The sequence below is a fragment of the Trichinella spiralis genome (assembly GCF_000181795.1).
Source record: "Trichinella spiralis strain ISS 195 chromosome Unknown Scfld7, whole genome shotgun sequence".
Lineage (NCBI taxonomy): Eukaryota > Metazoa > Nematoda > Enoplea > Trichinellida > Trichinellidae > Trichinella > Trichinella spiralis.
Window position 1 is genome coordinate 306,105 of NW_003526946.1, and position 13,878 is coordinate 319,982.

Consider the following 13,878-nt stretch of genomic DNA (forward strand, 5'->3'; position numbering starts at 1 on the left):
AATGGAAAATTTGGAACCAATGAAATGAAGAATATTTACAGCTAATCACAACTGAAAAGTTTGATCAATGAGCAATTAAATAAGGAAAACTAATAAGACGACGAATTGATGGTCCAATGAAATAGCGAGTTCAACGACCAGTAAAATTAGACCGTGAAAATTTGTCCCGCAATCCACCATCCCGAGAAAAAAAGACTTGATTATTTGAACACATAGCTGATAAAGAAAAAAAATGATGAATTTCAAAAAAATCATTGTGCTTTATTAAAATTTTATGCTATGAATAATGAAAAGAATATTTTAACAACCCAACAAAGCAAAAGCTGCGTATTTATAGTATATGATATAGTATAGTATATGATAACTGTACTTAATTTTCACAGATGAAAATTACTGTCATTTGGAGAAAAAGCAGTAAAACGATTATTTCAAGTAAATGTTAATGGAAAATCCTTTTTTACTGTAATTATTAAATAAAAATTAAGCTTTTTTAAACCTGTTGTTTTTTTGTTAAAATTTAAAATAATTACTTCACTAAACAGTTTGCGATATGAAGCATTTTAAATGATGTTAATGTGAAAGCAGTAATCATTACATTTATGTGGAATTTGCATTGAAAATTTAATAAATTTAAATATAATGAAATTAAATATATTTCAAAATTTGCATTCATAATGAATTTCAAAAAATTTTTTCAAATTACTTGCAAATCTACTTATTATAATTACTGTATTTTGTCTAGTGCTGTTGCGTGGTATTCAATTATAGTTTGTGTGCATTATAGTATTCTTTATTGAAATATAATAAACTTTAAACTCCATCAATTACAAATACGTTCGTCGAAAAGGTAATTCTAAATTGGATAATTTCTTTCTCATCGATATGCGTTATGTTGAAAATGATTTATTTCTTCCATTTCCCGGTGAGGAAATGCTTACGGATGAAGAAGAATTAGATCTGGATCCTGACAGTCTGTGTAACTTGCTTGATGTTGATAATTCGACTCAGCTGACTGCACTGCTAGATATACTGCGAACACCTTATGGAAAGGGACTTCTTCAGGAGCAATTTAAAGATGTCATGCTTTATTTTGCAGAACATTTTATGCCGAAATTCCGTTCACGACCAGAATCGACATTGGAAATATTTTTTCAAATAATTGAATGCATTGCTATTGACTGTATGTCTGAAGAAGTTTTCATGTCCATGCTAGATATAATTCGTAATATGTTTTCTTCGGAAGCGGATCCTCAATATTTTCTGCCCATTCACGAACATTTATTCAAGTTCGTGTGCTCTACTGCAACAAATTATTTATGTGAAAATAATGAATACTTGATCAATTACGCAGTTATGGTCTGCTTAATTAAAGCTGCAGACGTGATTTCAACATGGACAAAAGATTATCGAGATTGGGAGGATAATTGTGCGTTTCTCTCACATTCCACGAAGTTACTGGGTGTGATTATTTCTGTTGTCTCTCTGTTGAAGCAAGGATTTGAAGCAGAGCCGTTTAGCTGTGATACAAGAACAAATTTTTCGCAATACAAACTTGACCTGCTTGCATTTTTTCTACATATGTTAGAATTATTGACAGAGACGTTAACTTTGGAAAACCTTTCTGATAGCAACGTTCTATCTGTTAGAGACTGCAATGGAATGTCTTGTACTCTTATTAATGATTGCATATCGCGCATAACAGAGTTGATTGATGGTGATTTCATGCAGCTGATTTATTGTTTCCAAACAAACAGATTGTTTTTACATTTTAAAGAAAATGAAGATGATTTAAATGTTGTGATATCCGGTTCAACAGTTGGAATTTATTTTGCATTTTATTGCGGTTTTGAAAACTTATTTGATCAGATTGTTCATGTCTACAGTACAAAGTACATGTTTGTCCGTTGTTTGCAGTACATCGTGCAAATTGTGCCATTGGGGGATGCGTCTTCGCAGCAATTGGGATTTCGTGCTTTACAATGGTGGTTCATGAAATTCGAAGAAGGAACATTCGACTGTGAATTTTTCACAGATTTCCATATTTCACAGGTGATAGAGAAATTTTACTTGTTCGCATCCTCTACATTTTGCACTGATGTGAACTACTGCGTGTCTGTTTTTGAAAAATTTTACAATTTGTTCAATTACGATGGACGTGTAATGATTTTTCGTTTCTTGATGTCTCTTGAAAACTGCCTTACTGTGTTACCGAACGATGTGTCTGCTACAGTTGGCTATCTGTTGAATAAGTATCGTCGCAGTTTATTGAAAAGCTTTCAAAAAGAGATGCCTTTGGATGACCCATTAAATCCTGCTCCACATTTGCTTGAAATTTTGAAAATTGTTACCGTTTTTCCTTCGGCGAAAGATGTGAAATATGTTAACGAAAATTTTATTCGACTTTTGGAGGTGGTCAGCTTTTACGACGTATTGGCAATGAATGGCAAATTGGATGTGGATTTGTTGAAGCGAGTGAAAATTAACTTTTTGTTGCGTTTGAAAAATGTTGTGGCCGAAGAGCTGTTAAACTTAGAAGCTGCGCTAAATTATTCCGAAGCTGAAACTTCATATGCACTCAGTGAACTCAGACCGGCAGCGGTGCGATTGCATTTGTTGGACCACGTATTGGACCACACTTTATCCAATATACCCGAGTAATTATCTTATGTAATGGTGTATTTATAAATATGTGGATGTATGTATGCATTTTCAGGAATATGTTTGAATTTAGGTTTATGTGTTGTAACCAACCGTTCTGCTATCAGTATTGTACGTTTCAGATCGAGATTTGAATTTTATAAATAAAATTTTCTAAAACATTTTTACTTTGTTGTCTATTATTTTTTTTTATTCATTTTGTAGTTTGTTGTTGTGAATTTTAATAATTAAAAATTAACATCATTTAAAAGATTTATTTCGTAGCATCTATTTGTTGAATAAATAAATTATATAATGAACATTTCTGTAAAGGAATATGCATTTTCTGCATCATGCTACACCAGTAGACATCACAAATTAAAAAAATCTGTAGGAATAAATTAGACCTGAACATTTTCAAAATTATTACGTGATCAATGACCAAGATTATGCGAAGGTTATCGCAAATAATGTAATAATATAAAAAGTTCAATAAGTGCACTGAATAGCAAGAAATATATTTCTCATTGTAATAATAATCACTGATCAGTTATGTAAATGAACATTACGTTCACGAATGAAACATCTTTGATAAACCATTGTCATACTGTATAAGTTAGCTTTCAGAAAATTACAAATAATTAAAAAAATAATTAATAATTTTTAAAAATTAATTTTTGAAAAGAAATATACAGTGCTAAAATATCTGTAATGTGGTGTGAAAATGATGTCTGATATTATTTTAACTTGACTTTCAATTGAAAATTACAGTGTTCCCTGTTTTGAAAATAGTTTTAATATTTTGGGTATATTTATTTTTTAAGTACGTTGAGTTTTGTAGCTATATTTAGGGCAATTGGGCCAGTCAGAAATGAATGCAAGTGATTCTTTGTGCGCACTCGAAATTGCTGAGCATCGTCGAAGGTCTGTGTTTTGCTTGGCTTTTCACACCATGTTCGAATGGTTTTAAAATTCCATAGATTTTGATAAAATTTTATATTTGATGAATTCCGCTGAGCTATCATCGCAGAGCTTCAAGTGTATTTTAAAATTTATTGCTTTCATAAAGATAATTTAAAGCTTGAATTTTAATAAGACCTTTAGCAGTTGTGTTTGATTTTGTTGAAACTTTTAATTAAGAAAAAAAATTTGTTTTTAAGAATATTGAACAAACCGCTGAGCCACTGGAATCACATTGATTTGGGTTATTGGTTGACTTCGATTGGCTTTGGATTTTGTGCCAATGAAATATGCCAGAAGTTGAACTATACTGGAAGCGTATTGCTGACGATTACCGAAGAAGAAATAATGAATGCCGGCCTGCCAATAAGCGAAGACTTAGCATCAGTGTTATATATGGAAATCTTGCTTTTGCAAATCTACGACTGCGAAGGTTAGCATTTTGAGACGTTTCTACAGATTAATTTTTGAAATTTCACTATATCATAAGGTTAATTGAATAGAAGCTTAAAAATTGTTCGCTTTTCTAGCAATTATGATCAAAACTTTGTCGAATTTTATCGAATCGTGAGAATCCCGAGTGCCTGGTATTTGTGAATATTTTATTTTTCTTTTGTCAAAATATTGCTTTGAAATAAACATTTTCGTCTTTTCTGTGTATTCTTTTTATAAAAAAATGAAAATAAAACATTCCTTTATTTATCTTAATATGTTGCAATTGAGAAAAAAAATAAATAGCATTTGAAACTGAAAAAAGACTGCCATAATTTCCGACCTTTTTTTTAATATAATAGGAAGATGCCAATGATGTTTCCATCAATTAAAAAGTCAAATACAGACGACATTTTTGAATTATTGGTCAGCTGACTTCTGCTCTTCGCCATCATTGTCATTTTCCAGTTTCTGAATTTTCTCAAAAATTTTGTGTATTGCTTCAAAACGGCAAGGCTTTAACGCATCCACCTTGTCCGCTTCGTCGATGACATTGTCGTAAAAATATTGGCATTGTCCAGACCACGTTTTCATTTTCTCTATCAAAACAGGAATATCTTCACGTCGAAGATCTCTGGAAACTGCGTAAGATACACACAACGTTTTGTTACTTGAATCCATGCGTCCCATGATCAAATTTTTATAAAAAGCGGAAATAATCAGATTTTCAAGCTCTGTAAAACTTTGCAGTTCAAGTTTCTCTAGTAAAATATCGTATGAAATTGTATTAATTCCTGAAGTCAATGAAATCAGACTAAGCAGTCGAATTTTCTCAAGCATACAATCGGTAAACTTTGGTAGATGCTCTTTTTTCGCAACATAATCTGCATATGTACCAAAAGCAAATATTTCAAGAAGTGAATAATACTTGCTCAATTTAGCATCGTCTCGAATAATTTGTACGTTTGGCAAATCTAGCAATTCACCAAAATGAAACAGATCCGGTTCATTCACCACTTCCATTATGATTGCAGTCAATTCTTCTGCCGTTGCATCAGTAGCTCTTTTTAAATAATTTTTCAAAATAGAATTTGAAGATCGTTCAACTGAATCGTGTTTGCTGAAATTTGGATATGCATTGCCCATGATTGAAATCAATCTTAAAGAAGATAAATAAATCAATCGTACAACGAACAATAAAACGACAAATGCAGAATTAAAAAACAATGTTAAGAAAATACTAAATAGATACATAAATATACATCCGATTATTCATTGTCAGTGTTTATTTTTAAGTGTAAATTTTATAAACAAATAAAATTACATTCAAAAATATATAAGCCAAAATAACCACTGCTAAAAATAACTAACGCTCCAAGTACCAGTTTAAGAATGTTGTTCACCACTACAGTAATTGGGAAAATTTAGTAAGTTGAAAACATAAGTTCGAACTGTCCAGTAAATTTGGGCAGTTCTTTTTAGTAAGATGAAAAACTTTTGAATCATAGAAAGTGAATATTCATTAAGTATAGTAATATATGATTTACATAATTTCATAAAATTATTATTTTACAAATTTTGCTTACACGCAATACTTCTGATGTTTCTTAATCTTAGTTTAATTGCCTTTCTAATGTCAATTAATTTTTCTAAAATCAGATTTTTAAATTATATACCAATACAATTGCAAATCATGCAACATTAATTTGCATTTATGGATTGCATTATGATTGATTGATTGAATTGATTTTTATTATGTCAAAAATTATCAGTATAATTTTTTTAAAGTTTAATGTGCATCTTTTATTTATTATGTTTTCTAGATTCAAAAAATTATGATAACTTTTGTAATTTTGCAAATGTAATAAATATTTGAATAAGTTTGGTTACTTTTAAATAAAAACTAATAATTTTTATTTTTAATTCAAAATTTTGCTCAATTTATTCTTTTTGTGCATTTCTTTTTTGATTCTCTACTTTTCAATCTGTGTCAAAATTAATGTTTGAGAATCATATTACTGTAATGCCTGGCGCCTTTTCACTAGTCATTATTGCTTTCTTTGCTCGTTGTTGCAACGTTGTCTTTTGACATTTGAAAATTTTACCAACTGCTTGTTATACTATTTTATAACTTTTATCACAACCAAGCATGTACGTCGTTAAAAGAGGTACTGAATCGATTTTTTATTATAAATATTCTATAAAGGATTATGAAATTGAAATTTGAAATAATTATTTTTATTTAAGATGGTCGTAGAGAAGCTGTGCATTTTGATAAAATTACTTCCCGAATAAAAAAGCTTTGTTATGGCTTAAATATGGAACATATTGAACCAGTAAGTATATGCTTTTTGGTTATTCAACATGTGATGCATCAGTTTTATTTCACAGGAGTCTCAGTTTTGTAATAAAATAAATAATATTACAAAATTGAATTTTAATATAAATAAAATGAAAGTAATATTGACGATTAAAAGTGTTTTGATGATTACTGTTGTGCAGTTTCTGTTTGTTTTTTATTTCCTTGAAATGTCATTGTACATTTCATATTTGAAAACAAAGTAGTGAAATTGATTTCAAGGTCAGGGAAAGTGAGGAGTAACATTTGTTAGCCATCAAGTGAACCAGTGGTCGAAATGTTTCGAACAGCTGTTTGCAATTTAAATTGATGAATATGTTTCAGATATTAATTTCTCAAAAAGTCATTGCCGGCCTGTATCAAGGTGTCACAACTGTCGAATTGGACAATTTGGCCGCTGAAATTTCCGCCACAATGACTACAAAACATCCGGACTATGCGACATTGGCCGCACGCATAGCCGTCAGCAATTTGCACAAAGAAACGAAAAAAGTTTTCAGCGATGTGATTGATGATTTATACCAGTGGATCAATCCCAACACGAACAAACATTCGCCGATGATTTCTCCCAAAGTACACCAAATAATACAGGCCAATTCTCAGGTACAATGGAATAAATTTTACAAGTGTAGTTTCGTCATTTCTATATATAGTTTTGTATGTGCTTATTTTTAGCGTCTAAATTCTACAATTGTATACGATCGAGATTTCAGTTATTCATATTTCGGTTTCAAAACATTGGAAAAATCTTATTTGTTGAAAATCAACGGAAAAGGTATTTGTATGCAAAAAACAAAATTATCATTTCAAGTAGTAAAATGTTTTCTTTTTTGAATAACTTTTCAGTCGCAGAGCGTCCTCAACATTTGCTAATGCGTGTTGCAATTGGCATTCACGAAGATGACATCGACGCAGCGATAGAAGTAATGCAGCTATATTGATTTACGTTCAATTATACGAATTGTGCATTGATTTTCTAATAGAACTTGTACAACTTGTAGACTTATAATTTGATGTCAGAAAAATGGTTCACACACGCTTCGCCTACGCTGTTCAATGCTGGTACATGCAGGCCGCAGTTGAGCAGTTGTTTTCTGATCACAATGAAATCAGACAGCATCGAAGGCATATACGACACATTGAAAGAATGTGCGATTATATCGAAAAGTGCCGGTGGCATAGGTTTGAATGTCCATTGCATTCGAGCCTCAGGCACATACATTGCTGGGGTATTGCTTTCTTCTTTCTTATCAATATACTGATTGTAAACAATTTTATTTTTAAGACAAACGGATATTCCAACGGATTGTTGCCGATGTTACGTGTTTTCAACAACACCGCTCGTTATGTGGACCAGGGTGGAAATAAGGTAAAATTAGAAAAGAAAATGCATTTTTCAATTTATTCATATATTGCTTGGTGGTTGATTGCAGAGACCTGGGGCGTTTGCGGTCTATTTGGAACCTTGGCACGCAGACATATTTGATTTTCTTGACGCGAAAAAGAACACAGGCGTCGAAGAAAACCGAGCGCGAGATTTGTTTTACGCCCTCTGGATACCTGATCTATTCATGAAGCGCATTGAAGCCGACGGAGATTGGTCACTGATGTGCCCTCACGAATGTCCTGGATTGGCGGATTTGTGGGGCGATGAGTTTGAAAAATTATACGAAAAGTAATTTGCACTGAAAATTTCAATTGCAATGTATTGCAGTATATGATGAATTCAGGTACGAAGCACAAGGCAAGCATAAGAGACGCATAAAAGCGCAACAATTGTGGTACGCAATTATTGAGTCTCAAATTGAAACCGGCACGCCGTTTATGGTCTACAAAGATGCGTGCAATAGAAAATCGAATCAGCAAAATCTGGGTACTATAAAATGTTCAAACCTGTGCACAGAAATTGTTCAATATTCCTCACCCGATGAGGTCTGTACACCACTCATCTATCACTACCAGCTAGCGGACAGTAATAATTATAATTTGTTAAATTTTATTTACAGACGTCTGTCTGCAATTTGGCTTCAATTGCTCTCAACAAATTTGTCAACGTTGCCAAGCGAGAGTTTGATTTTGCAAAGTTAGCAGAAGTGACCAAAGTTGTAACTGTAAATCTGAATAAAATAATCGATCGAAATTATTATCCAGTAGCAGTGGTATAAATGCTAAGGATAGTTTGTTTCTTGTTGATAGAACTGGATCCTTTTCAGGCAGAAAAGTCTAACAAACGTCATCGACCAATTGGTATTGGTGTGCAAGGATTGGCGGATGCTTTCATTTTGATGCGATATCCGTTTGAATCCGAAGAAGCTAGATTGTTGAATAAGAAAATTTTTGAAACCATCTATTATGCTGCGTTAGAAAGCAGTTGCGATTTGGCAAAACAGTTTGGTCCATACGAGACTTATCAAGGCTCACCAGCTAGTAAGGGTATTCTTCAATATGACATGTGGAATGTTCAGCCTACGGATTTGTGGGATTGGGAATCGTTGAAATGTCGCATTGAAAAGTAAGTTGTTGGTCAGTTTTGAATTGAATATTTGAAATTGAATGAAAATTTTTTTAATTTCTATTTTTAAAGGTATGGTCTGAGAAATTCGTTGTTGTTGGCTCCAATGCCGACTGCATCGACAGCGCAAATTTTGGGCAACAATGAATCAGTAGAAGCGTACACGTCGAATGTCTATACTCGTCGTGTGCTATCGGGAGAATTTCAAGTAACAAAGTTTATTTCCATATTTTGATGTCTGTGTTCAATAAGTTGCGTGAATGTAATATTTTTTAAGATTGTCAATCATCATTTGATGAAAGATTTGGTCGAATTGGGTCTTTGGGATGAATCGCTTAAAAATGAAATCATCGCCAACAAAGGTTCCATTCAGTCGATCGAATCAATACCGGCTGAGATACGTGAATTGTACAAGACGGTTTGGGAAATTTCCCAAAAATGCGTCATAGACATGGCCGCCGAAAGGGGAGCATTCATTGACCAATCCCAGTCGTTGAATATTCACATAGCCGAGCCGAATTATGCTAAATTGACATCAATGCATTTCTACGGCTGGAAGAAGGGTCTGAAAACTGGGATGTACTATTTGAGAACCAAGCCGGCAGTGACGGCTATTCAATTCACCGTGGACAAACTGGCGTTGAAGCAGAAGAAAACAAAAGAGGAAGAAGAAGGACAACGCCCCAATGGTGGATATGTTGATAAAAGTAGAAAATTTCCCACATCCGGTGACAATTGGTCCAACAATGTCAACGCACTTTTGCAGCAGTGTCGTTTGGAAAACGGCAACGAATGCATGCTTTGCAGCTCTTGAATATGTAATCTGTTTTATCAACCCAACGACGACATTTTTGTAAAATGCACATTAAAAAAATAACATTTTAGGTGAAAAAAATTTTTTTGTTGTTAAATTCCACTTTGTACGAAAATATATATATCTCGAATCCGCCCCGTTTTTTTTCTTTTTTAAATAATAAGGAAACAGATAATTTTTTTATTGTTTGAAAACGAGCAATTGTTGTTAGCTGTTTTATTTGCTTGGCAATTTTTTTTGTCAGATCCGAAATACATTTTAATATTTCCACACGTACGCAAATTATCAGCTGTTCAATTCAAGTAAGTGTATTGCTATTGAAATGATATTTTTGAATTTAAAAATTTATTTACTTAAATGACACAGTAAAATTATCAGAATTGAGAATATTTTTGCGGTGAAATGGTTGAATGAAGAAAATTTTTCAAATTAACATCAGCAGTTTTTTTTACTGCTATTATTCCATATACACTACTTTATTAATGCACAGTGTAATGTAAAGCAATTGATGCTTTTACTGCATGCTTAGATGAAATTTAATTAACAATATAACAAAGCTGAACATTGCATTCATGGCTGTTTTTTTCTTTTGATCACTCGATTCAATACTTTTCAAAGTCGATGCCATCCAACTTCAATGTTTTTGTTTTTTTAAAGCATTTTTTAAAAAATGCATGCTTGTATAAAGGGGCGTTGATACGTCTAATTTATAGGGGGGGGACGGATATAGTTTCCAGAAGATTTATTTGGTATCCAGGGAATGGACATAGTGAGAGTTGCATAAAAGGTTTCCTAATGTGAGGGGGGGGGTGGTGCGGCCGCCCAAGTCGGACAGCTGCTTACATGAAAAGCAGTACACATACGTAGCATAAGTAATCGTATTTATTTTGTGATGTCTACAAAAATATTTCCAAAGTTGTTTGCCGTGCAATATTTTTTTCAAAATAATTTACAAAAATAATACAAAGTGCAAAACAGATCCACCCAGTAATTGAATTGCATAATTTTCCAGTTTGATTATTTCAAAGTTAACGGAGTGATATGTCATTTATTTTTAATTACACAAGCATGCGTTTTACTTTTTATTTATAAATTTAAATTATAATGCATCATCATCATCAGTAAAGAGAACAATGAACACAACGAATACGGTTCATCATGATGAAAATTATTGTATTTTAACTTGAGCAACAGCAGCATTGGAAAAAATGCTTCATATGCAATAATTTATTAGTATTAAGTGATTGATGAATTTATAAAAGAAAATTGCACAATGCAACGCTTTGAACGAACAACAACTGTTGTTGTGGTTATTGAATGAAAAAATATGCAAAATTAATAATAAATTAAATACTTTGAAATTTAAAAGTAAATTTATATCAAAATTGACATACAATATTCATTTGATTTTGATGATTTGATTTGTGGATAAAGTTTTCAACTCGACTAGAGAAACGTTAGCATTGCAAAAGCAAGGCCGACGACATCTTCAAACAAGCCGACTTTGAAGCAATAACTGATTAATGATTTGTGCTATGAAAGAATCTTTCTTGTCGTCTTGCTTGATAGGCAAACATTGCCACCACCAGCTCTGTGTTTCTTCCCATTTTACATGACGATAAAGCATTGTAACGGTGAATATCTTTTTGTTTGCATAATCGCTTTCATGCTTCAATTTTATGCTTAAGGAAAATAAGAAAAAGACGACGCCGACAAAGTAAATTTTTTGCTTCCGTCTTAGCATTTCTATTCTCCAAGCCGACGCTCTTATTTACATCTTACACAACTGTCGCCGACAGTACTTCCAATGATGCGCTTACGTGAACGACAAGCCAAATTTTACAATATCAAAAATAATAATCTTCTTCTATAATTTTGCATATTCATCATCTCTCACGTACGGATGATCATGCTGCTTTTCAACTTTGCATTTTCTTTTTTCTTGTCACATTTATTATTGCCAAAATTTTCAAATTCAAAAATCCGCCTTCAATATTCACAAATAATCCATAGATGCATTGCATATTATGTAGATGCCGATTATTCTTCGATTAGCTCACTTGGCTGAAAATATCTATTTTAATCGTAAGTAGAAATCGTATTTCTTTTTCTTATCCGCATTTATTTAAATTTCAATCATTTTGAATTATTGTTAATATTCAGTTTTAAGGAAAACTTTTTGCTTTTATAAAAAGAAAACAAATAAATAAATAAAATTTCTAATATATGGCTGTCGTAATTGTTTCTTTGAACAGCAATTATGGTAAAATAAAATGCGCAACAGCTGTTGTACATCATTACCATTGTTTCTTTTGATTTTATTACACCGATCACTTTAAACAAAAAAATTATTTCATCCAAATATTTCAATATTTACTACTTGAGAAATTGCTGAAAATAATTTTCAACAAATGTATTCAATTGTTCCATAAATATGACTTACTTGCTTTACTTTCATTTTCATTTAAAATATACTACTATCGATTTCATTTTATTCTACAATGATGTAAAATTTTATTTCAAACAGTACATACAGTTTATAGATTGGTTTAGTGTAAACAATGTAAAAGATGTAAAAATTCAATTTAAAACACTTTCAACAAAGGAAACTTGAATAACAGATAATTGCTTTTGATCTTATACAAAAGTACAGTCATAAATTTTAATAGGTTTTTTTTGTCTGAAATAAATTTTTTTCACAAATAAAAGCTAGTGCTGATGCAAATTTGACAGCATTAAGTTTGGAATTGTTTTGATTAAAAATTTGAAAGCCTAACTACATGTCTAAAAGATTTTTGTCTAAAATTTAATAACAAATGGAATATATGGAATTATGCTTAGTTAGACAATGTGCATAATGTATGAATTAATGAGATTTTCTGATAAAATTAATTTTTAAACCAACTTAAAGCATATACGAAAAGGGATATGTCTACATATGTTATACATCACTGCTTGTGATTGCAGTGCAGTGCACGTACTTTATATTATTTCTCAAATTTTTTATTAAAATGCTGCACTTCATAAAAATAAAGTCATGTTATGACTGAGTTAAAAATAAATAAATTTTTTAAATTAAAATGCACTAATATATATTATCTATATACATTAAATAGCAACTTTTTTCTGAAATCCATCATTTCTGGCATTATTATAATGGAAATGTGATCACTTTTTATTTCAAAATTTAAATATTTAGTTGAAAATAAAGTATTCAACATTACATTATGTATATATAATTATTGTTGCATTAGCTGTAAATTGATGATGCAATAAATAGCATTTTTGCAATTTTAAATCTTTAGAAAGGTTTTCAGAGTAAAAAAAAATTCCAATTTGTTGTAAAAGTTTTTTCTGATAAAATGAATAAAATAAATATTCTCTATTTTATCATTTTAAATATTGTTTAAATGTAAGCTGCAATGTTTTAGAGTGGAAATTTTTTCAATAATACCAAAATTTGAAATAGAACTATATAGAAATATTATCAACTATAATCATAAGTATATTTATTTATTTTTAAATGTGAAAGATGGATGCATTTTAAATTCTGATGCTCATTAAAAAGACACTTTTATTTAAAAATGAGCAAGGAAAATTTTCTTATTTGAAATAAATTCCAAGTGACGATTTTTACAGTATGAAAATTTTGTACTTTCAACAAATGGAAGATTTTACAATAAATTTTCCATTTAAGTGATAATATAAAATGGTCAGCGATTTTCTGCAGATTGTAAAAGCCCACATTAAAAGTTTTTCTAAAATAGGTTGGCAAAAACATTTCTAAAAGTGGTCTTGCTTTTTATGCTTTGTAAATGCTTGTTCATTTGATAATATGATTTTCCTGACTTGGCTTGTTAAAGCTAGTTTAATGTTCTACATTTTAGCTTGGTGAATTTGCAACAAACAACTTTGTACAACCAGCTTACTTCTGCATGCTTTAGCCTCTTTGTCACGCAGAGCATGCAACGTTCACTAACGTAACGCTTTTCAAATTGCTCATTGCTTCATCGTTCAACCTTGATGCAAAAATAATTAGCAATGAATCTTACCCATTTGCTTCGGCATTGTCAGCTTGCGGAAGCTTTACAATAGAATCGCTTTACAATAGCTGTGCGCTCCAATTTGCTTGGCTGATGATGTTCAAGACTGTTCTATTCTCAA

At 31.3% G+C, this 13,878-nt stretch overlaps 4 protein-coding genes across 4 annotated transcripts; 3 read left to right on the forward strand and 1 right to left on the reverse strand.

Moving 5' to 3' along the window:
* Positions 1-882: 882 nt before the first annotated feature.
* On the forward strand, positions 883-2,658 carry Tsp_11455 (hypothetical protein). Its single transcript, XM_003372974.1, has one exon. It carries the CDS (start codon positions 883-885, stop codon positions 2,656-2,658), a length of 1,776 nt encoding a protein of 591 aa, XP_003373022.1.
* Positions 2,659-2,687: 29 nt separating this feature from the next.
* Positions 2,688-4,035, forward strand: Tsp_11456 (conserved hypothetical protein). The gene is made up of 4 exons (XM_003372975.1): positions 2,688-2,695; positions 3,043-3,094; positions 3,479-3,561; positions 3,798-4,035. Exons 1-4 carry the CDS (start codon positions 2,688-2,690, stop codon positions 4,033-4,035), a joined length of 381 nt encoding a protein of 126 aa, XP_003373023.1.
* A 414-nt stretch (positions 4,036-4,449) lies between these two features.
* On the reverse strand, positions 4,450-5,175 carry Tsp_11457 (COP9 signalosome complex subunit 7b). Its single transcript, XM_003372976.1, has one exon. The coding sequence runs from the start codon at positions 5,173-5,175 to the stop codon at positions 4,450-4,452; it is 726 nt and encodes a 241-aa protein (XP_003373024.1).
* A 246-nt stretch (positions 5,176-5,421) lies between these two features.
* On the forward strand, positions 5,422-9,714 carry Tsp_11458 (ribonucleoside-diphosphate reductase large subunit). The gene is made up of 14 exons (XM_003372977.1): positions 5,422-5,439; positions 6,038-6,095; positions 6,277-6,365; positions 6,713-6,991; positions 7,064-7,163; positions 7,235-7,311; positions 7,390-7,617; positions 7,674-7,757; positions 7,822-8,063; positions 8,119-8,320; positions 8,395-8,547; positions 8,602-8,900; positions 8,973-9,108; positions 9,178-9,714. Exons 1-14 carry the CDS (start codon positions 5,422-5,424, stop codon positions 9,712-9,714), a joined length of 2,502 nt encoding a protein of 833 aa, XP_003373025.1.
* The last annotated feature ends 4,164 nt before the right edge of the window (positions 9,715-13,878 follow it).